The sequence below is a fragment of the Parasteatoda tepidariorum genome, chromosome 2 (assembly GCF_982258835.1).
Source record: "Parasteatoda tepidariorum strain Cologne lab strain chromosome 2, Ptep-v5.0, whole genome shotgun sequence".
In the NCBI taxonomy this organism is placed as follows: domain Eukaryota; kingdom Metazoa; phylum Arthropoda; class Arachnida; order Araneae; family Theridiidae; genus Parasteatoda; species Parasteatoda tepidariorum.
Genome location: NC_141756.1, coordinates 81,075,207 through 81,101,150, shown reverse-complemented (window position 1 = coordinate 81,101,150; position 25,944 = coordinate 81,075,207). Strand labels below are relative to the sequence as shown.

The 25,944-nt window shown below is 31.4% G+C and overlaps 1 protein-coding gene across 1 annotated transcript; it reads left to right on the top strand.

Moving 5' to 3' along the window:
• LOC107438871 (uncharacterized) lies at nt 1-25,944 on the top strand. The gene is made up of 10 exons (XM_087155211.1): nt 1-357; nt 1,320-1,532; nt 3,292-3,474; nt 4,954-5,086; nt 9,718-10,054; nt 16,938-17,163; nt 18,625-18,837; nt 20,676-20,858; nt 24,013-24,145; nt 25,475-25,944. Exons 1-10 carry the CDS (start codon nt 129-131, stop codon nt 25,818-25,820), a joined length of 2,196 nt encoding a protein of 731 aa, XP_087011337.1. The 5' UTR covers nt 1-128; the 3' UTR covers nt 25,821-25,944.

Below are 25,944 nucleotides of genomic sequence, written 5' to 3'. Positions count from 1 at the left end.
AGTTCTTTTTCAGCTATTCAAACAACGATGTTATCAAAATTATCTCTCCGAATTTTTCCTCTAGATTTAAGTAGATATTAACTCATCCAGCGATTAGTGTTCGCCTGTAGTGCTGTATTTTAACAGCAATGATTCGTACAGCCAAATATTTATTTGTAGGTTTCATACATTATGCGATTATTTTAATAATTTTTAAATTTTCTAGCTTAATTATTCCTCATTCTTTTTGCTGTTGCTTTACGAATTTTTTATATTTGTTTGTATGTCTGATTATTGGATTTTTTTCTTTCGAATTCACCAAACGAAAATTTTTAAATGAACGAATTAAGCCGCAGGGAAAAGCTATATTCATAACAGGTAAGAATTTGTTTACCTTATTGTTCCATTTCATTGTTTTACAATCTGATTTTATTCTTTCAAACTAAATAAAATTTGCTAAATGTCAAAATTATAAAAAAATTTATTTGCTGCTAAGACCACATGAAATTAAAATTGGTGTTCTGTAAAACTTGTTGTATTTTGAAATTGTTGTATTTCTGTAAAACTGGGAGGGAAAGAAGAGATCTGGAATAGTATGTGAAAAACGTATTCCAGCAATAAAATCGTATGGAAATACGTCTGTTAAAAATACGACTTTTTCAAAATTCAATTTCTCAAAAACTACTCGACCGATTTCGCTCAAGTTTTGCATTTTGCCATTTAAAATTACATTCTTTACAATGATGTAAAAAATTATATACCTTTAAATTCAAAATTTATAAAAGTAATAATAATGAAATAACAACAAAATACTAATATTTTTACATTAAATTATTTTTGGATAAATGAATTTTATGATTGAGAGCAAAAATTTTTCAATTCGCTTAAAAATTTCTTAAAATGCAGTAAAATACTCAAAAAATAAATATAACATTAAGAGGTAAAAAAATTTGAATCGCACTCATTATCAAACTATTGATACTCTAATTCTCAGATAACGGCAATCCTCTATATTTTGGAGATCAGAAATCCGTATCCGTTGCAAATAAAAGATATGTTAATTCAGAGAAAGTGTGTTTTTGTGTTTGATTTCTCAACTTAAAATATCGTGTATACTAATTAATTAGCACATTTGAGATCACCTACTCGAACTTTAGGATTGAGTCAGCGAAAGTGATGATCCAATCATTAGATCAAAAGTAATCCAATGTGATCCTTTTTTCCCTCACTATACACTTCTGATTCAGTTTACGGATTTACTTAATTTATCAAACAAAAATATTTTACAACCAACAAAATATGATACTATATATTTACAAATTATTTTTCTTTATTTGAAGGTTGTGATAGTGGATTCGGACATGGTATAGCAAAGCGTCTTGACAGTAAAGGTTTTTATGTGTTTGCAAGTTGTTTGATGCCAAATGGCCCCGGGGCCCAAAAATTGCTCTCAGAATGTTCTGAAAAATTACGTGTTTTAGAGCTGGATGTTACTAAAGACGAAAGCGTCAATCGAGCCTTTGAGTTTGTAAAAAGCAATTTAGGAAATTTAGGTAAGTATTCTATTTTACACATTGATGTTATATTTTTATTAGTTATTGATTTAGCAAACTGAAGAAATAACTGTTGGGTCAATTTGGGATAACATAAAAACAAAAATTAAACTTTTATAATTATTTCTAAAGCAATTGAACTTTGTTATGGATAGAAAGTAACCTTCAATCCTTTTCAATTGGTTGAACAACTAACATAACCATCTGCTTCAAAATAACACAATTATTTTTTTTTTCAGCAACTAACGATAAGTGTGATTCCAAAATGTTTAAAAGGTGGCAAAATTTACAGTTTTAACACTGCACTGTTGAATCAGACTCAATGTCCGACATAAAAGATTGTCATCCTTTGTACATCTAACAATGCTAAACAAAATGACTAAAAATAAGGTATAAAAAAGTCAAAGGTTTATTTTCTAGTTACAATCTAGAACAATTACATTTTAAGTAATTTTCGTGTGCCAAAGATGGTGGCAACTATTTTACTCCAAGGTGGTGTTTCACTGTACCAAGAACTAAGGATAAGACCTGATGCAGTGTAGTACCTAAAATGTTCCGTTATATTACTTGGTATAAAGTAGCCCCCCCCCCTTGTTTGTTATTTAGTAACACTAACATTTATAATTACAGTAAGATATGATTCTCATAAGAAACACTGAAGTTATTTTTACGAAACAATGTAAAGTAAGAATCAGTAATTTATGTAGCATGTATACACTACATCTTCAAATAAAATCAGTTCATAAATGAAACATACAAGCACAGAGGGAATGAGATGAATTGGAACTAGGCTTAACAGATCTGTGGATGAATGAATGGATAAATGAATCGGTTCTCCCTATAAGTGGGGTTGACGTATGGGTGTGGAAGAAATCGAATTCTTGGCCATAGATTGCGCCACCGGAAAGCAGGAGCAATCGTACTCCCAGTGCCTCAATGGCCTACAACAACAACTTAAAACATACATATTTATTTTAACTGTGAATTTTAGTTTCTGTCGATGAAAAGCAGCAATGAAGACAACCACAAACACTCGCTAACTCGTTATCGATTGTAAACAATTACAGTCGATGTTCAAAACGCGCTAAGGCGATAGGGTAGTTTTAAGCGAAAATATTTAACTTATGGTGTGAAAGCGAGTAATGTTGGCGAAACTTTACGCCTTTTAGCTGCTTAGAGCTTTCACACATCATTACATACACCAGTGTTACTTCACACAATTTTTAGGATTTTTCAAGCGCTGTGGATCGGAGAGATAACATACCACAGGTTTTAGAGTGTAAATCATGTTTTATTATTAATGCAAATATATATATATATATATACGTCTGATTTAAAAATTGTAAGACAAGAACCGAAAATCTAAACAAAAAACCGTCGATATAAGCGGTGTTTTTGTTACTTCGATCGCAAGCAAAACTTTCGTCTGTGTTTAAATCTGGCAATGATAGGGTTTAACTTTAAGCAGGCTGATCCAAATCTTCAACCATGTTTTCATTACATTGAGTCTTTGTCTAAATACGTGGTTTAGGCTAGCTTTAGAGATAAACTTCATTCTGACAATCCAATTTAAAAATTTGGAGAAAGTAAGGAAAATCGTAGTGATGGATTGGCAACGTTTAAAATCAAGCAAAAATTATAAGTTGTTTTTTTAATGAAATCTCATTATATTTTTTTCTTATTTTTTAAAAAAAAAAAAAAACTTTTTATTTTAGGTATATGAGTTGAATTTTAATTCTAATTTTTATCTTACCTATAGACCTCTGGGCAATCGTAAACAATGCCGGGATTCAAAAAGGATTTACAACAGATTTCGCATCCATCCAAGACTTCAAGGATACAATGGAAGTGAATGGATTTGGAATGGTGAGAGTAACTAAAGCTTTTTTACCACTGCTGAAGCAATCTAGAGGACGAGTAGTTAATGTAACAAGCTCAAATGGTAAGTAAATAAATAAATAAATATATAAGATAATAATTATAGATTTGTTATCAGCATTAGGCACGTAATCAAACACTAATGCTAATCTTTAAAAAATTCGTTATAATTATAAAAAAATTATATCAACAGCTTCCCTTACCAGTTTTTTTGAAGAAAAAAACAGAAAAAAAATTAAGATATTTTTTATTTATTTTATTATTAAATTGAAGCAACTAAAACGAAACATGATCCACAAATTTTAAGCTGAAATTTTACTTCTTGCTATGTAAATTCAGCAACCATCGTATATACAATTGCACAAAACTCGTGTGCAGTCCCACAATCCAACATCAAAACTTCCTAACAAATCTCGGCAAATTAGAATCACACCAGATTTTTTTTTTTCCGCCGAGTAAGAACGTGATAAAACAAAACGTACTGACAAATTTTGTTACGCCCGAGTTTTCTCGGGATAATAAATATTTGCAATATGTACAAGCCCGAGTTAGCTCGGGATATTCAGAGAAGCTGTTAAAGCTGCTTGTAAAAACTGTGTCTTAATACCTATCTCAATTCGATGCTGAAAAGCTTCACAAATTGTGTGTTATTTCCAGTTTATATCGACTCAATCGTTCATACACACTTAAAAGTGTATGGATTTATTTAAACTCCAATAAATGAGAAAGCTTACACCAAGATCATGTACGCTTACTTTATATCATGAATTATTTTCGCCAATTTTGGCGTGCTAACTTACGCCAAAATTGGCAAAAATGGAAACCTTACACCGAAGTGGAAACCATACACCTAAGTGGAAACCATCAGACGACATTAGTTTTTGTTTACGATTCGAGAACAAGAAAGTAAAAATTTGTTTTCGCCTCGCACGATGTTGAACAATCTGATGTACAGTAGAAAATTCTTATAAAAAGCATATATGCTTTTAAATGTATAATAATGATAATTATGTTATCATAAGAGGATTTACATAAATCTATTAAATATTTATAATATTACATTTCTTTCAGCTTTCGGTTTTGTCCAGCTTAGTTCGAATTCATATTATTTCCTCTATTCCATGGCTGTGTTTAATAATTTTATTAAAAATAGTAATAAAATTTTGAACATGTATTCTAAATTAATGATATTTACTTTATGCTGTATCGTAAAAATAACTTTACTGATCCTTATGTATTTCATATTTTATTGCAATTATAAATTTTACTGTTACTGATTAAAAAAAATTTTTTTTCCCTGATGAGCCTTTTTCTCATTAATTTGCGCTAGCGTTTAAAAATAAAATGGGTGATTAATAGAGAGATTGCTCAAATCGACATAAATATATTTAAAAAAAAAGAATATTTCATTTTTATTAAAAAAAAGTTCATATGATGTCTAATCACTGCATACCATATTTCATTATTCTATTAATAGCAAATTACTTTAAGCGAAAAATTAAAAACTTAAACTTAATTAGATTTAGTTAACTTTTTTTTATAGCCAAGCTGCCTATAGCTCATAATACTCCTTATAATATGAGTAAATATGCTGCTGCGGGATTCAGTGAAAGTCTTCGACTAGAAATGATTCCCTGGAATATTCCTGTCATTCAACTGGAACCTGAATTGTTACGGTAAATTTATTTTAAACTATTTATATACTTTTCTTAACTGATAACAATTTATATCATTTGCAGTACATATGGAGCCAACAAATGAAAATCAAACACCCGCCATAAAACACATTCCTCGCCAAAATTAGCAATCTGTTGTTAGGAATCGATACTGTTAAACATTGTTCGCTTGTTACGTTGGAATCAATAGGACAGAAGATGTGCATAGTTAAAACACAATGGTCTATAGAGTTGTTTCATTATTGCTCTGGAGTGTTGAGCATAGTGAAAAATAAGTTCATCCAGCATTGAACTGGAGATCAAAAATATTGTTGTTGATGAACATTGCGCATTGTTACAAACATTGGATATTGTTATTAAAACATTGGACATTTTTGCTGCAAACACTATAAGATTCATCGTTGTTGGCGAGCATTGCACAATGTCATGACAACATTGGACATTGCTGTTACAACATGTAATATTGCTGAAGCATTGGCTATTGTTGTTACGAAGAAAGGTAGGCAGAAAGGAGTGACTAGTTTTTAGGTGGCTGAAAGTGATGAATCGGCAAAATTCCTCATCGCATGTCTCTGTATATGGCATACCAAAGGGATATGGATAGAAGAGTCCGCAACGTGCATAAAAATCAAAATGTCTGTAAGGATGTCAGACGGAATCATTTTGTATCATATCACCCATTCTCATACTGGTATTATGATGAGGGATGGGTTTTCAGCTATTTGTCTAAGAAACACTTCTGCACCTGAATTTACCCCATGTGATTTTCAAATTTTCGGTTACCTGAAGAAAGATGATTGTAGTCGACCTACCATTTTCTACAAAACTGGAATTGATCGTTCCATCTTCCAGTGGGCTAATTTGGCTATTACTTTGGAATAAAACAAATTCTATTGTCCCTTTGTAACGGGTGTTCGGTTTTCATCTGGCTAATCCTTAACCATTATTATTTTTCTTAATTATAATATTTAGGTTAGGTTATTTAATGCGAGCATTCCATATGTATCGTTAGATTTCCCTTCTACATCCTGTTGTAGATTAAGGAGATGAAACAAATATACTATGGGATTCTTTTCAGCAAGACAATAGAATAATTCCAAATTCGGAAAATTTTTCTTTAGGAGTAGTAAACTGTAAAAATTAGTATTAAAAAATATGCCTGCTTTATTTAAATAAAATGTATAATATAGCTTCTTGGAAGTTTTTCATTTATTTCACGCAACAGCTCCATGCTGTAGCACCTTATTTAATATGCTTGAAATCTAAACACTTCATTTATTTTATAAATTATAAAGGTGAAAAAAGCCATCATGTTTTGACCGATCAGAAATAGGCGTCTATTACAAGACTCATCCCATGAAAACAAAGAAGACAAAACAGATTGGTAAAACGTAAAGCTTCAAACGAAACGCAGGAAAACTAAATCTAGGTGAAAAATAAGACTAAAAAAACTGTGCTAGTGTGCAAGCCTTGTTTAGGGTTTAAAAGTTTGGCAATTTCGGAGGTGAAAAAAAAATAAGTATACTATGGGAATTTTTAAACAAAGACAATTAAATAAATCAAAATTCGAAAAAGGGTTCCTTAGTTGAAATTTGAAAAAGGATTAGTAAACTGAAGAAAATGTAAACTGAAGGGGTTGTCCTTTGCAGTTTTTGCTCTTAAAATAAGAGGAAACCCCCATTTTTCGACTTATTTTGAAAGTAGTAAAAGATATATGTTAAAATTATTTTAATGCGTAGTTTTTTTGAAAAAATTAAGCTTTATTTTTAATTAGAAAATCCTGAAACAGTTTATAGAAAATTGTTTAAGACAAAACTCCTTTAAACAATACACAGGGAAATATGATTCTACGTACTATATTACCCTTAGTAACGAATATAATTTTAAGTACAGTCAGTCACAAAAGTCTACATACACCCGCTAATATTCGCAGATCTAGCACTTTACTCATATTTTTAAATATACAACTTTATTTTCGTTAACATCTTGGATAAAAACTCATATCTAACAAAAAAAAATTATGAACAAATTCGTTAAAATATAACAAAAATTAACAACGCATTAAATTATATAGTCGCAAAAGTCTACATACAGAGACAGAACAATACAAACTTTCAGAATTAAATGCCAAAAAATGTAACATTAATACATTGTAGGACCTCCCTTTGAAGTAACAACTGCCTGAATTCGGTTTGGCATCGACATAACCAGATTTTTTGTCGTCTCAGGTGTAATTTGAGACCATGCAAGCTGTATTGCCTCCTTTAGGGTTTCCTTGCTTGTTACCGATTGCTCCCGAACTCTCCTACCAACTTCCTCCCAAAGGTACTCGATGGGATTAAGGTCTGGGGACTGTGGTGGCGAATGGAGCTGTTTAGGCGTTTTATAGAGTAGCCATTCCTTAACAATCTTAGCTGTATGTTTTGGGTCGTTGTCTTGCTGGGAGACAAAGTTGCTCCCAAGTCCCAATTTTCGAACCGATGGAAATAGATTGTCTTGCAAAATCTTCAGGTATTCAAATCGATTCATTATGCCATCGATAAACACTAAATTGCCAACTCCAGCGGCCGCCATTGCTCCCCAAACCATAACACTGCCTCCACCGTGTTTCACAGTTGGAGTCAAATTCTCGGGATTCATTTCTGTGTTTTTTTTCCTCCAGATTTTTCCGCGGCCATCACTCCCGAACACGTTGAACTTACTCTCGTCTGTAAAAACAACTGTTTTCCAAAAATTAAAATCTTGGTCAATATGTGCAGAAGCAAAATCAAATCTCTTTTGTTTGTTAGTAGATGAAATGAACGGCTTTCGTCTAGAAACTCTAACATTGTAGCCGGCTGATCGAAGAATTTTACGAACAGTTTCTGGATGCACTTTCTTTCCACTAGCTGTTGCAATTTGATTCGCTAATTTTGGAGCACTAATTTTCGGATTTTTCTTCACTTTTCTTGCTATGGTTCTTGCATCACGATCATTAAGCTTCCTTACACGACCACATCGATATTTGTTAAGCACATTTCCACGCATAACATACAGTCATTTCTGTAGATTGTTTGAACAGTTGACCGACTTTTTTTTACAATTTCTGCATAAGATTTCTTTTCACATTTCACTCTTACTATCATATTTCGAAGTTCTAAAGATGTTTCCTTTCCCTGACTCATTTTGTTGAAGTTACAATGTCAAAAAATCTCGGGAAATGAAGATTAGAATAGATAACGAAACATGTAACCTCAAACTAAGACAATCTTCCAAAATAACTTCGTATGCAAATTTTTTTTCTGTCCGCCAATCAGGTGTATGCAGACTTTTGCGACTTGATAATTACTATACAAAACACAAAATTACCTAGAAATTATTATTTCTCAATATTTTTATTATGGAAAGCAAATTTTTTAGAAAAAACTGAAGGAGTGATATGATTTTTAAAATTGAAATTTAATTGCTTTTTGAGAAACCTTTATTTTGATCAGTGTATGTAAGTTTTTGTGACTGACTGTATATAGTTTAATTTTAATAATTATCGGTCGAGGTTTGTTAAAACCGAATTGTAAAATGTAACTTCCCGAAAATGTTTTGCATGCATGCAGTGGAGTGCTAAGGGCTTTACAGTGTTTTGATATTTGATGCTTAGATATTGATTAGAATACAGTGTTTGGATGTTTCATACACCTTTGGGTGCATCGTTTAGAAGATGTTACGGCAACGTTTTGGGGAAAAAACTTGTTTATTCAAAATTGTAAAGTACCTTAATCAACTTTTCATCATCCACATAATATCGTAAGTTTAAGACGTTAATCAAGATTTTTTTTTTCTAATTAGTAACTGACCTTCTTTTTTTTCTACTTTTGTAAAAAATGTTAAGCTACCAGAATGTTTCATCTCAAATAACTCGAGAACGGGGGTGAAACGATTATCATCCGGTATTTTGTATTTATTTCCCCCCTCCGTACAGTTTGAAAGCATTTTTGAGCTGAAGGCTGGTACTACTTTTTATTTTATTTTATTACCATTGTTAAACATTCGACCCAATTTTCGGGTTTACGATCACTAAAGTTCAACTCCACAGCCTTGTAATTTTGAACCCAATCCAGAAGACAAGAGAAAGCCTGGATCAAGTATTGGGAGAAATTTGCCGTAGTAGAGGACTTTTTGATGGAACTTATCCGAATTTGCGTTAGATGGAGAGAACAACCACGAAAACCTCCCACGATAAGCCTGACTGCAATTGGACTCTAATCCATGATCCATCTACCACTGAGGATATTTTACGTCAGCGTTGTGGTCGGCGCAAGAGGGATGTGGAATTCGTATCGACCAGCCATCGCTGGGATTCAAACCCGGTTCATCTCATTGGAAGGCGAACGTTCTATCCCCTGAGCAATCACGGCTCAGGCAGATACTACTGCCATCATCCCGCACAGCTTCAAATTCGACTGACACTAGTCAATAATTTCTACATAGTCAGCCGGAATGTCATTGATAACTGTTACGCTCAATCGTACATAGTTATATATAATCTACTTTATACTCCAGCACAAAGATTTCATCTTAAACAATGAGTATTATTTTGTTATATCTTTTTTAATTAAAAATATTATTTACCTATTTTATTAATTATCTCGTTTCAGGACACAACTGACCAATCGTAGTGAAATTGAAAAACGCTTAGACTCGGAAGTAAAGGCCATCGATCCTGAAGTAAAAGCTCAGTACGGTGACAAATTTTTTGCAGATTTATATTTAGCCGTGTTGGGAGGAGTGACAAAATATAGTACAAGTGACATCACCTGCGTCATTGATGATTTAGAACATGCTATTTGTGCAATCTATCCTGATATGGTGTACAAGCCATGCCGAGCTTATTATGTAAAATTTGTCATACGCTTAGTTGAAATGCTCCCGTATGCATTGAGAGAGCAACTTTACATGATAGTGTCATGTTATTTGTCTTATCCTAAACCTAAGGCAGCTTAAAATAAATTGTTTAAATAAATATTTCTGTTTCTTTTTTTAAAAAAATAATAGCTATTTCTCTTTTCTTAAGAAGCATCTATACTCGCGAATTCAACTGTCGAAGGGGTGGAGAAGAGGGGAATCTAACTATTCTTTTATTCCTTTTTTTTATTTAAATTTCACAACTGAATATTTATTCTGTTCGGCAGTATGTTTCGATTCATCTGCCAGGCCGTCACCCAATAAGAATTTTAGATATTTTTTTTTCCAATGGCAGGCACCGAATTTGAATCTTTGCCTATACTATGCCAGAATTGTTGCTCATTTCGCGTTACCCAGTGGGCACCTGCGAACCAAAGTCACGGAGGCGAGCAACATTGCCCACGCCACACTGCCACAAACCCGTTTATAGGGTGGGCCACATTCACACATCATACATACACAACAGAGGACAGCACAAAGAGAGAGAGAAACATCCATGGCCAGAGCGGGATTCGAACCCGCAGCCTATGGCTTCGCAGTCAGGCACGCTAACCGCTCGGCCACCTGGCCGGCAGAATTTTAGATATAAAGCACGCTTTAGTTAATATTATCTTTTAATTTTCCCTGACAAAATTATGATAATACAATTCTGCAAGCAGTAGATTTTGAAAATTATTTAAGTTGTATACAGTTGTCTTGATTCTTAATAAATATATTTGTTTCGGTGCAATTAACGTTACAAGAATTTTTTAGTATAATCTAAATAGGTTAAAATCAGTTTAGACTCTAAAAAAAAAAATTTAAAAATCTAAAAGCTAAAAAATGGGCAGTTTTAATTTACGTATTCAAAACCACAAGTTGCATAATTTTGCTTCCTTAAAATTTTGTGGAAAGAGTCATGTCTGTACTAAAAATTATCGAATGCCATGTTCTTTTTAATCAAATAAAGCAACCGCTTTATTTTCCACCTTTTTTTAAAGTAAGTTTGTAATGTGCTTTCGAATAAAATTATATCATCCAAAGTTTGATAAGTACGAAAAAAAATATCAGAAATCCCCAAGTCAAAAATTTAGCCAAAAATCAAAGATGGAGAGAGTAGAGGCCTCTGAACAATTAAACCACTCTGTTGGCGGAAAACTAAGCCTATTTTGAGAATTTGTTTCGCTGACCTAATAATAAATCAAATACTGAATCAGTCATGAAATACTGAATAAGAAAAATACTGAATAAGAACTTTATTAATTCTATTATATTTGCAACAAAGCAAACTTTTAAATATATCCAAGATTACGATAGCCTGTTTATATAATTTCTTATGGTTTTACAGAAAAATGTTTTTTATCGTTCAAATCGGCAATTTGTTATAACTAAAAATAATGTATGTTGAATGTACCTAATTAGAATATAGCAATTTTACTAAATATTAGTCAAATATAAATCAATATTCTCTACTTACATTTATTCTGATTCGCAAGTAGCTACACTTATTCTTGGTTTTATTGCTTATTCTTGATAGATGAAGAGGATATTTAACATATAGAGGATTTAAGTAGCTTGAGGAACCTAAGTACCAATTAATATTCATATCATAACCATCCATTATAAAAGTCATAAATTTGTAGAAATATGAATGATAAGCTCTTATTTCTGAAAGTTAGTAAAACTGAAATGGTCTGAAAATCGATCGAGGTATAGTTTTAATTCAGTTGATAGTAAAATTTTTCTCACTGAAGTATACTTTACTGTGCCGGTATATGCAAAGAATAAAAATATTAAAAATCATTGTTCGTTTATCGTTTGTGAGGGACAAAAAAAATTTTATACATTTAAATTTATAAAATAATTTATCGAATAATTAAGAGTGAGGTACCAAACAGTTATTCCATAGTTTTCTTATAGATGAATATTTGAATAACATTCTTAGATCACTTTCACGACACAGTGCTTTTTTATTCAACTTATGAAAAGCAAGCAATCGTTTGACGGTCGACTTTTCAAACGATCCAGTTCATAGTTTTTCATTTATTCTTTATTTTATTAATATTTGAATTAGTTTTAACAGAAAAACAAATTACAATTTGAAAAATATTAAATTCTCAAAGAATAATAAAATAAAATTCTCGAATATTTAGAAGCTTAGGGAACATTCTTACTGAATCTGGTTTGATCGTTCTGCTTAAAATACACCAATCAAATTCTCAGTTTCTAAATGTGTATTTCTTATAAACTTTCAATACGATAAAAAAATCTCGGTTTCAGCGTTGGAAAATATTTTGCATTAAAGTGAAAAGTTTGTTTTCAAAAACATTTTGATTCAACACAAAATCGTTTGCTTATAGCAACAAAAAAAAAAAAGTGAAGGGGGGGGGGAAAGGATTATAGAGTCCTTAATATATCCAGTTAACTCAAGCATTATTGGAAAAACAGCACAATGAAATCAAGAAAAAATTAAAAGAAGTAGACAATGTTAAAACATTAGATAGAGAGTTAGTCGATTTTTTGTTAAGATTGCTTTTTTTTCCCTTCAAAGTATTAATTCATTGTGGGAATTAAAAGTGACATAAGCTTTTTTTATGTTTTGTTGATGTTTTAAATAAATCTTTTCTTTTTATAAGTAGAGTCTATTCAGTACAGTTTAATTCAGTACAGAATAGAATATACCCACTATTGCCTGAAGATTAAAGCAACTGATTTAATCTTTTTGTCTGTTTTCGAACGGAATCATAAGAGCTAGTCACAACGTTTTGGACCGAGCTCCAAAAATGCCAAGTCAAGGAACTGCCCCTTTAACAGTGATGAGTGAGCATCATTCATGGAAATTTTGGTCCATGGCTAAATTTAGTCAGAATAAATTTATTCTGAATGATGATTTTCTATTTGTAAATTTAGTCATTATTCATCAATTATTATGGAACTTACTGAATAATGATTGATGAATAAATTTATTAACCTTAACTAATTTTTTAAATAATATTTTGAATAATGGGAGCAAAATGCAATATTATGTCATTTTTAATTAATGTCATGTCAGTTCACCGATTTCAGTAATCAATTACGAATGTTATTAATTGTAGGTATCTTAAAACTATCATTTGCTCAAACGTTATTCAGGGTGCTCGTTTTTTTTTTGCGCACTGTAGACACATACATGCATATATTACATGTTCAGAAGTAAGCATAAACATTGTATACTTATCAGCATCTATACATTGTACTTATATACAATGTAGAAAATATGTTTAAATGCAATGTATGTACGTGTTTATATACACTTCATGCATATTTGTATATGAAATGAATGCATGTTTGGTCACATGCATGATGTGCAAAAAAAGAACCTGAATAATTTTTTCTCTAATAATCTGATTTTCACGTACTGGGACTCAAACTTAATGGTTTAAGAGGATGATCTCACATATGCTAACTAATTTGTGCCAACGATATTTAAGTTACGAAATCAGACACATAAATCATACTTTCTCTGAATAAACATATTTTTATTTACGACGGATTTTTAGCCCTCAAAATATGGAAGGGAATAGCCGCTACGTGAAAATATAGTCTCAATAGTTTGGCCAGTTGAGGGGATGAAAATTCGGACCCCTTCATGTTAATTTTAAACTTTACATATTTCGCCTTTCCTCTAGAATTTTTCAAGGTATTTGAAGAATTTTTTCATTCTGTTATAAAAACTCGTTTATTGAGAGATAACTCCATGCAAAAAATATTTTTACTATCATATACTTTATTTAATAATAGTAAAAATAAATAGTAAAAAAAGATTTTAAATTGTAAAGTTTGCAGATTTTTACATCATTTTAAAGAATGTAATCTTAAATGGCCAATTACAAAATTTGAGAGCAATCGGTCGAATAGTTTCGAATTTCCAAAAAGTCGAATATTTAAAAAATTTATTTTTCAAGAACTATTCGACCGATTTTGTTTTAATTTTGTCTTTCGTCATATAAAATTCATTCTTTAAATTGATGTAAAAAATTACACGCCTTACGATTCAAAATATTTCCGATAATTATTTAATTAAATAATTGGAAATATTAAATAAATATTAAAGGTAGCAATCGGGTAAAATTATCTTTAGATAAATGAATTTTATAATTGTGTGCAAATAATTTTCAGTATTTTTGAAACTTTATATGTAACATTGGGTCGCGTAAATGCTGCGATTAACTTTTATGGAAGTTAGGGCACCAGTTTCATCAGGATGTTTCATCAGGATGAAAATTTTATGATAAACAACTTTTCACGTCAAAATCGTCATCAGCGGCTAGAGACGCTTCTCTATTACGACCTCTTCAGAAGTTCACAAAGAAACAGCTATTAATGGGAAAACGAATGTAGCTGCTTAAGGTGACACTTCCGGGCAAGAGTTCCTATACATTTTAATCATAATGTTGTGTCCTAACTACCTTAGAAGTTTGCCGTAACATTTTAGAAACCCCCTGGTATATATAACATCTTTAAAGTCGCATATTTCAACAAAAAATAGACTAAAAATATTATTTAAGGAAAAAAAAAACTTTAGCTTGGAGAAGAAAAAAAATTATGCAGGGTGAAAAAAAAAGAAATAAAAAAAACGCTACATAAATCTGACGATTTGCTAATGAGGAAAATATCAAAACTATTTCCCACTCCACCTTTCCTCATCAGTGCTTCGATTTCAAAATTATTTTTGTTTTTCCTCACCTTAATTTTTGATCACTTACATATCTATTTTTAGTAATCTTTTCAGATACTGAAATTATATATTCAGGGCAGTCGTTATGTAATACCCTGTGTTGCGGAATCCATTACTGTAAAATACTTAGCAGCTTAAATATTTTATGATATGCATTGCTTCTGTCAAAATATATGTTAAATGACCAAAAACACCATTTTTAGGGGTAGTTAAAGGCAAATAACCGCGTTAGTACACTTTTTGACACAAATACACTTTTTAAGCTGTAATTTATACAACAAAAAGAGACAGTAAGTTTATTCATAATTTTAAGTTTATTGCAGCATTTTTGTTAAGGAAAATATTTATATATTATTTTCCTTTAAGATTACGAGGCAACAACCTTGGGGAAGAAAACAAAAAGGTAATTATATAAGAATATCAATCATCATCAACATTAAAAGATATCATTTTATACAATTGCCATTATTTTCAAATTTTGAGCAACATGTAATTAGATGTTTTTTTTATATAATTTTTAGCTCAGAAACTGTCGTTGTGTCCTTTTTTTTCAGAACTTTTAGATTTTACGCGTGTAAACACATATTTTTTAGGACAAATGAAAAATATATATTATACATAGGAATAATAGAAATACTAGATGCTATAAGAAAACACACTTTTTAAATAACAATTTATTCCATAGAAACACAGTGTAGTGAGTACAAAGTTTGGAAGATCATTTAACATATTATCGGTCAACTATTTATTAGATATTGTTTAAAATGTGCGAATAAGAAAAGGAACATAACTTGAAATGTGTCTTTTTTTAATAAATTTTACTCAAAATTCTAATTTGAAGAACTAGATTTTACTTAAAGAAATATATTTACTATTTTATTATTATATATGCGTTTGAAGAAATATATTTACTTAAATTGCGCGTTTAAAGAAATGGATTTTACTTAAAATAAGTGCGCTTAAAAAAATTAAACTAGCTTTATACACACGTTTAAAAAATAAATAGAACTCAAACTGTGCACTGAAGAAAATAAAAAATTGCTTGAAATCTGTATTTGAAAAAATCGGCATACGTATCTCATATCTTCACATCGCAACAAAGTAGTACTTTTCAAATTTTTTATGACCTATTTGCCGATTTTCTTCCAATTTTAGATTTCTTCACTCAAAATTATCTGTATTAAAGTGGTGTAAGATCTTAAGTGCCTTACTATTTAAAAAAAATTTAATCATTAGTAAATAAAATAATAAAAAATGATAAATAATTATAAAAAAAAATAATTTTTACATGAGATTATCTTTGGAAAAACGCATTTTATTAGTGCATGCAAAAATTTTGATTCGCTTCCTCCGAAAAAAAAAAAGAATTTAGCGTTAAAAGGCTCAAACTTTAGACCATTTCCTGGCTTAACTATTTTAACCTTATTTTCAAAATTGCGATTACTTTCCATATTTTGAGGGTCAAAAATACATATTTGTCGAAAAAATCTAAGAGAAAGTATGACTTAGTGCTTGATTTCAGGACTGTCCTCATCATTAAAGGATTGAGTCATAGTACGTGTAATCCGATCATTAGATCAAAAGTTATTAAGTCGTTTTTTTTATTTTTCATTTTGCATAAAAATAGTTTGCAGACGATATTTCTTATGGAAAATATTAATGTAGAATTTCCATTTAACATTACACGACTACAAACCTTAAGAAAGATCGAAAAAAATTGCCCAATATTAGTTTTTTCAAACTCACATTTTGAGTACGAAACGTAAAAATAGTTTGCAGACGATATATCTTATGGAAAATATTAATGTAGAATTTCCATTTAACATTACACGACTACAAACCTTAAGAAAGAACGAAAAAAATTTGCCCAATGTTAGTTTTTTCAAACTCACATTTTGAGTACGAAACGTAAAAATAGTTTTCAGACGATATTTCTTATGGAAAATATTAATGTAGAATTTCCATTAAACATTACACGACTACACACCAAGAAAGAACGAAAAAAATAGTAAATTAAAACGATATCAATTGCAATCAACAATGATAGCTAAATCATTTAAAATAATCGTCTCTTACTTCGCAGACTTATCTCTTTGATTTACTTTCATTAATTTAATTCTCTAAAAAATTTTCCTCAACCGTGACTTTCATTGTTTAATTTAGTATTGTTCTTAACTTTTTTTTTTCATTGATGCTTCAAACTTCTGGTAAAATATGATTCGTTTTAGCAAATTGATACTTGCATGTTTGTTACATTTTGTATGCGTGTTTTTTGTGGTTAATGCGTTTATTTATATTATACCAAATTATCTGTTGAAGAGGATAATAAATTTTAATTACTTAGTGGTATGTTTAATTATTTCTTACTATACTTTTGAATTCACTGTACGAAAATTTCTAAATGAGAGGATTTGTCCGAAGGGGAAAGCTGTTCTAATTTCAGGTAAAACATTTTCTTTTTCTATAAACTATATTCATAGGATTTTTTTTCTATTTGTTCACGAGGACACTCTCATATCGAATCCTGATAGCATTGACTAAAATACCTTTATATTATACTTTTATTTAATAACCGGTGTTGAGCAGTCGACTCTGAGATACAACTATCAATGTTCAATTAGGTAGCCTTGTTATTGTGAGATCAATTCAGAAGACAATAGGAACTCCTGGATCAAGAATTGCGAGGCACCAACCTTCATTGAAAACATTTTGGTGAAACTAACCAGCATTTGCGTTACGTGGAGAGGAAAACCACGAAAACCTCCCACTGTTAGCCTGACGTTAAGAGGACTTTAACCCATGATCGCCAGTGAGGATATTTTACGTCAGCATTGCGGTCGGTGCAAGCCCGATGCGGAATTCGTAATTCGGAACTCGTGGAATGCGGAATTCGCTGGGATTAGAACCCGGTTCACCTCAATGTAAGGCGAACGCTATATCCCCTGAGCCATCACGGCTCAGGCTGATACTACTGCCATTTTGATGGAACATTTGACTACAGACATTTTGATGGAACTAATCCGCATTTGCATCATACGAAAATTACCAAAATCTTACGCGATTCGCCTAACGGAAAGGAGTTTCTAACACATGATCCGGAACACGTAATCTAACACATGATCCGGAACACGTAATCTAACACATGATTCGTGACATGTTTCTTCATGTGCTTCTGCAAAGGTCATAACAGTGTGGTGTCCCACCCCACATACGACGTCATTTCCGGGCAATTTGAATCTTATGCACGTTTAATCTTAATGATGTGCCTTAACTCCTCTAGAAGTTTTTCGCAACATTTATTCGACTTCCTGTTATATAAACCGTTTTTAAAATTGTATATTTTGACAAAAATTGCCAAATCACCAAAATCTTACGCGATTTGCCTAACGGAAAGGAGTTTCTAACACATGATCCGAAACACGTAATCTAACACATGATCCGGAACACGTAATCTAACACATGATTCGTGACATGTTTCTTCATGTGCTTCTGCAAAGATCATAACAGTGTGGTGTCCCACCCCACGTACGACGTCATTTCCGGGCAATTTGAATCTTATGCACTTTTAATCTTAATGATGTGCCCTAACTCCTCTAGAATTTTTTCGCAACATTTATTCGACTTCCTGTTATATAAACCGTTTTTAAAATTGTATATTTTGACAAAAATTGCACTAAAAATGTCATTGGAAAAAAATTGTAGCTTTAGGATAAAAACTAATCTTAGGTTTGAAATCCCCACACCCGATTTAGGCAAGTAGGTCAAGTATTTGTATAAATGCAAAAAAAAAAAAAAAAAATTGTTCTCCAGTGACTATTGACTTTAGTTAGGTACCTATATATTTGGTTCTACTTCCGGCAAAAAACGTTGATTCATGGTATCATAATAATAATATATTTTTTAGGTTGTGATAGTGGATTTGGACATGACTTAGCAAAGCGCCTAGATGATATAGGTTTCCATGTTTATGCTACCTGCCTGTATCCTTCAGGGTCCGGTGCTGAAAGGCTTAAAAATGAATGCTCTACTCGATTGCAGATTTTGGAAATGAATGTTGCCAGCGATGAAAGTGTAAAAAACGCTTTTAAATTTGTAGAGAAGAGTCTAGAAAATTTAGGTACTTGCATTTATTTTCTTCTGCTTGTTACACTCATACTTGTTTCCTCAACTATTTCTTAAAATATCAGATTTATTTATTCAATTTATCAAGTCCCGCAGTGGACTGATCGTTAAGACGCGGTTCCCAGCAGATCACCGAAGTCAAGCATCACTGGCTACGGTCAGTTTGCGGGTGGGTGACCACTTGGATCAGTCTGTGTAGGGACCGAGGGTGTGCGGTATTGGTCCCCGTTAAACTGTGCTACCGTAAAGTGCTTGATTTCGCGCGCAGGTCGTCGGGCTACCGAAGCGGGGGTGCCATCCCCTCCGCAGAAGATCAAAATTGTGATGGCATGTCTTCGGATCATCCTCCGGGATGTTTCCCAGACCGTCACCAATAGCCCATTGTGCAGCTCTAGTGCGACGTAAATTAACAACAACAACAACAATCAATTTATCAAAAAAATCAGTCTTCGTTCTGAAATTCAGTAATTTTAGCACAAATCACTTTTTTTCGATGCTACTTTTGACAGCTTCAGATTTCTTTATTTTCTTTTTCTTCTTTGTATTATTATTATTATCTACTTTGTATTATTGTATTACTATAATACATATTACATATTATTTCCTTTCATTTTTTTTTAAACAATTTAATTGATTGGAGATTGCAAAAGTTCTACCCGATTTTAAATTAAATTGTAAGAATCTTAAAAGACATATCATGAAGAAGTTTTTGAAGTCATTAGGGTAATCAATTTATCAATATTTCGATTCATTTAATTATTTAATAAATTACAATGCACAGAATTTAATTATCCTTTAATTATTAAATTACCTTGAAAAACTTAATCTTAGAAAATTCTAATGAGGTAAGGTCGGAAAAAAAAATGGGTGCTGGAAATTTCCTGATTAAAGCTTCGTTAAATTTCTGCAGTGAGAAATAATGAAGAATTATTAAGGAGGTAAACTAGTTTTAAAAACATTAAAATCTGTTCGATTTCCGAAAAAATATGTACTTACTGAGAATTTAAGCCAGTATATTTTAAAACTATTTTAAAATTTCCAGCATGGATGCTAACCGGTTTCAAAATTTCCAGCATATTTAAAATCTGGTATCAAGATTTCCAGTATGATGCATACTGGTTTTAAAATTTCTAGTATGGTGCTATACTGGTTTTAAATTTTCCACTGTGGTGCCATAACAGGCTTTAAAATTTCCGGTATAGTTTCATACCAGGTTTTACATTTCCGGTATGGTCATACTGGTTCTGGTATCATTTTTACTGGTTTTTAATTCTGGTTTTTCGACTTTTTTCCAATAGGGCAGTTGAGCGACGCGTGTTGCATTATTGTTATGGCGAAAGGTGTCTTTTTGTTTGATTAAATTTGGAACGTTTCTCTTATATTTCACAATTTTGTTATTTTTTAACCATAAGAATTAAGTACTATTCCTTAACAATCTGATTAAACACGTTACTTAATTGGATCATTACCGATTTACAAATTCAGGAGCTATCAAGAAAAGTAACCCTAACGCTTTTTATATGCAAAATTCTAGAGAATTTCAATTTTTTATTAAGCATAATGTATAATTATTCTTTCAATTATAGTTTTTGTGTAGAATTTAAAATGTGTTTGAATTTTTTTTCACTTAAAACTTATTTTTTTTTTATTTGAGTTTGAGTTTTAGAGGCCTTTTGAAATGTGGAGACCATTGGCCTAGGTCTCTTGTGCCTTTCGGTAAATCAGGCTCCGCATCAGATGCAGTTATGATCGAGCGGGAAATTTTATAATTTTAATTATATAAAAATCAAATAATAAATTCAAACTTTTATTAAAACATATTTTTCATTTCAGAATTCTGGGCCTTGATAAACAATGCAGGCACGCAAAAAGGATTTACCATTGATTTCGCTAGCGTTCAAGATTTCAAAGACACAATGGAAGTTAATGCTTTTGGAATATTGAGAGTAACTAAAACATTTTTGCCTTTAGTAAAACATTTCAAAGGACGAATAATCACCTTAACAAGTTTGCATGGTACGTTTACATTTCTTATTAACTATTTATTTTAATTTTTTAAATGCATAATTTAGTCAAAATATTAGTAGAAAAAATATTAATCAATAAACAATTGAAATGTAAATTATATTATTTTTTTTTACTTTTTGAAAGCTGGTGCGAAAAGATCGAGTAATTTAGTATCAACGAAATAGGTCTTAGAGATTTCTACCGCTGTAACTAATATAACATTTCAAGACTTTTTTAACATGTTTTTTTTCTTAACATTTAAATGAATAAAAATAATTTTGTACAATTCTTGACAAAATAATTTTGTACAATTCTTGACAATTTATTTAAATTTTTTAAAAGCATAATTTAGTCAAAATATTAGTAGAAAAAATATTAATCAATAAACAATTGAAATGTAAATTATATTATTTTTTTTTACTTTTTGAAAGCTGGTGCGAAAAGATCGAGTAATTTAGTATCAACGAAATAGGTCTTAGAGATTTCTACCGCCGTAACTAATATAACATTTCAAGACTTTTTTAACATGTTTTTTTTCTTAACATTTAAATGAATAAAAATAATTTTGTACAATTCTTGACAAAATAATTTTGTACAATTCTTGACAATTTATTTAAATTTTTTAAAAGCATAATTTAGTCAAAATATTAGTGGAAAAAATATTAATCAATAAACAATTGAAATGTAAATTATATTATTTTTTTTTTACTTTTTGAAAGCTGGTGCGAAAAGATCGAGTAATTTAGTATCAACGAAATAGGTCTAAGAGATTTCTACCGCCGTAACTAATATAACATTTCAAGACTTTTTTAACATGTTTTTTTTCTTAACATTTAAATGAATAAAAATAATTTTGTACAATTCTTGACAAAATAATTTTGTACAATTCTTGACAATTTATTTAAATTTTTTAAAAGCATAATTTAGTCAAAATATTAGTAGAAAAAAATATAAATCAAAACACAATTGAAATGTGATTAAAATTTTTTTTTACTTTTTGAAAGCTGGTGTGAAAAGATCGAGTAATTCAGTATCAACGAAAAAATGCAATAGGTCTTAGAGATCTCTACCTCCGTAAGAAATGTAACATTTTAACATTTTTTTAACACGTTTTTTTTCTTAACATTTAAATGAATAAAAATAATTTTGTACAATTCTTGAGCTGTTATGATGCGAACAATAATTGTGTATCCAACTGACACAAAATGATGCAATTTTTTTAAATCAATAATAAATTCTCCAAAATGTAACGAACGTAACATTTTTGTGTTAAAACGTTGTGTTATTCCTCATACTAATTTTGAAGGGAATTGGTAGCCAGTGGCTTGGGATTCAGCCTCCAATGGCCGTCCAAAGGGGCCGGGATTAGATCCTCGACTACACAAGTCCAACCTAGTACATGCGATATACGTGCTCCTAATGGAATCAAAAGTCCTGTGGTCGGACGCTGAGCAGTACTATGGACACAGGGATCTGGAAAAAATTTCCTTCCCCTTTAGATCTAGTCTAAATTGAGGAAGTGACTTTACGAATAAGTGGTGCTGCCACCTATCCGTGGTTTTCTAAGCTAAATCCTACTTTCACTGTTGCAGTATTCTCTTGTCAAACGAAAAGCGCACCCTGACTTACTTTGCAAAAGGCCATTGGCTAGCGAGCTTTGCATGTAAGTATCATTAGAAACAAGAAAGTAATAACTAATTTGGGAGAATTCCTATTAATAACTGATGAAAAAAACAGCAATATTTTTTTTTCAATTGAATACATAATCTCTGCTGGCATCATAAATACTCAAAAATGAATCAAAACTATTTTTACTTATTTATATTTTAAGAAAATAAACATATCATGCCTGATGACGTCGCGTTAGTCATAAAAGGATGAATTTACCGCAATAATTGCCACGTAATTACCGAGAAAAATAAAAAGACAGCGGCAGTTTCGGGCTGTTAAAAATTGGAAAAAAAACCGTTTTCATTCCTCATTAATGTCCAGTGTTTCTAGTGGAGTCGTGCAGTTTTCCATTTTGGGGATCTTAGTTCGACACTAGATCATGCAATTTAATAACCCAAGACTCTTTTTTATTCTTTGTAAGAATAAGGTATAGGCCAATTAACTCATATGTTTATGCCAACAAGTCATGTAGAAAACTATTCCTTCAATGAAGAAACTAAGTTCTGATCAACAATCCAGTCTTATTTTTGCGCGATCATGGAGAAATGAATGCATATTTACCAGCGAAACAGCGGTGGCCAATTATTGTATACATAATCCTATGTATATTTTTGGAATCATTAAAAAATTTTCCAATTTTTAATTAAAAGCCTGTGTTTTCCATTATGACTACTTGAGCCGCGGTGGGTCAGGGAATAGAGTATTCGCCTCTCGATGATGTGACTTGGGATCGTTTCCCACCTGTGGCTGGTTGATAAGAATTCAGCTCACGGTTCGCACCAACGACAGTGCTGACTTAAAATATCATCAGTGGTAGATGGATCATAGGCTAGAATCCCTAACCGTAAGAGGTTCTCACGGTTTTCCTTTCCCTGCATCACAAATGCGGGTAAGTTCCATCAAAAAGTCCTTCACGAATGCTAGTTAGCTCGCATGCCTGAATCAGGAGCTCCCTTGTTCTTTGGATTGGATTCAAAATTACAAGGTTACGGAATTAAACATTGATAGTCGTTAACTCAGAATTGGGTTGGCTGTACAACGACGGTAAAAAATAAAATGAAATATAACAACTACTTGTTGTATGAATTTAGGGACATCCTATGTATGCATACTTCAATTCTAAAGATTAAAACGATGTCAAACTTTAATGATTAAAAATTATTTAAAATTAGAGTTAATAGAACATATTATATTACATCTAAGAAATCAAATACCAATAAAATAATTTGATTTTTATATTACGTTACTATTTTAATGTAATACTACTTGTTATTTCTCTTAAGAACACGGGACTCAAAACACATATTGATGCAGTGAACTTTTATTTTATTTGCTTCACACATCAAATTCACACACTTACCTCTTTCGAGGTTGTTAATACACTCACTAGGTCTCGTTGCTTACACAGAGGGCGCTGCTCGCTTACAAAACTGAACAATACTAATAAAGCGTTAAGAAAAATTTTGTTATATATAATTTTTCCTTTTTTTAGGAAGGATTCCTGCACCACATAATAGTCCTTATGTTATGAGCAAGTATGCCGCATCCGGTTTCAGTGATTGCCTGCGACTTGAAATGAATGAATGGAAAATTCCTGTCATCCAAGTAGAACCGGAATTATACCGGTAGGTTATGCTTTTATAATTATCCAAATGATATGTATTCGACACTGAATAAAACTAGATGCCGAAATTACATCCAGAAATCTATTTACACACAGGGTGTTCTCTAATAGACGCCCTTAAAGAGTGATCTGACAAAAATGAAGATACTCTTTAATTATATTTCTGGAATCCTTGTTAAAAACGAATTTTAAAAAAATGTACGCATTAGGGGTCACAAATAAAATGTAATTGAAATTCGTCGCATCAGTGGTGAGGAAGGCAGTATGATAAACATCAAAACCAGTTGGTTGTCGGATGAAACTAGGTGGTGTTTCTAAAAATATTATTTCAACTCTTTTCTATTCCCTCTGGCAATTAAACGGGTTTTTATGTTTTCGTTTCTGCCTATTCTGCCCTTTCCTTTATTATTTGCCTGCAAGCTTTTAACTGACATAATCTATGTAACCCTAATACTCATTTAAACTTGTCGCGTCAAACGTGCACTCCTTCGGTTCATTAATCTGTTACTAAACGCATTAATCTGTTACTAACTACTTGGTGTTAAGTACATTTGGAATCTTCGTTCAAGTCAAAAATATCTAACGACAGTAATTTAGTACATTCATCTACTGAAATATTGGAAATTTAATGACTTCCCATAAAAATTTATGTTGTAAGACCCCAATTTTTTTCAAAAATATTATTTTTCTACAAAGCTTGTCAATTAGGTACTTAAAACTCGAGAAGAAGTCAAGTAGTTGTGCTTAACCAGGTGATTGAAATCAGATTTAATTGTATATCTATAAAACGAACGTCACGCATGTGTGTCGAACCTGACTGGCTTCGAAATTTACTAAGATTTGACACGATTTGCCTACGAGGAAGTCATTTACTATCCAATAGGACACCTGCAAGTGGCGTAGTGTGGTTATCTCGATCCTGATTGGTTGTTGAAACGTGGCATTTGTTTACTTTAAAAACTGTTCTTTCCTTTCATTTTAAATATAATGGTAAGGTATATGGTATATACTTTACCAAATGGTATATTATGATTTAATTCTATTTCGAGTAAGCCAAACCCGTCAAGTATCAATTCGCTTAAGTGACACATTCTATATCCTCATTTAACACGCCATTTTGCTGATAAGCAATCAGCTGGCGTTGATATCATAGGTCACGTGTATGGGTATTGGTTATCTTCTTCTTCTTGAAAGGCAAGTACCCCATTGAATATCATTAAATTTTTAATTGCAAAAAATATTTTTATTTAACGTTTTTTTTCTTAATCATAGACTTATCTTGGATATTGCACTTACACATTAATTTGTAAAAACTTACATTTCATTTCAGAACACTTCTCACAGACGATGAAATGGTTGGAACAAAGATGAGACTTGAAAATGATAGTGTTTCTCGTGATTTGAAAAAACAATACGGTGGCGAGTATTTCGAAGAGTTAAGGATCGCTACTTTACGTTATCTGAATGTATGCTGTTCAACTGAAACTGTCCGTGTCATAGATGATCTAGAAACAGCCGTATGCTCAAAATATCCGAAAATTGTGTATAAGCCTTGCCGAAATTATTTAATGGGTGTGTTTGTCGATGCATTTGAGTTAATGCCATATAATCTTCGAGACCTGCTCGTGAATGTTATGTGTTATCTTTTATCATTTCCTAAACCCTTGAAGTCATAAAATATCAATAACAAAATATGCAGTGTCTCAAAAATGTCCGACGAACTGGAAAATCAATTTAAGAAAAACGAAAAGAAATAGAAATGTATGGATGATTTGCTAAGAAACAATTGCAAAAAAACAA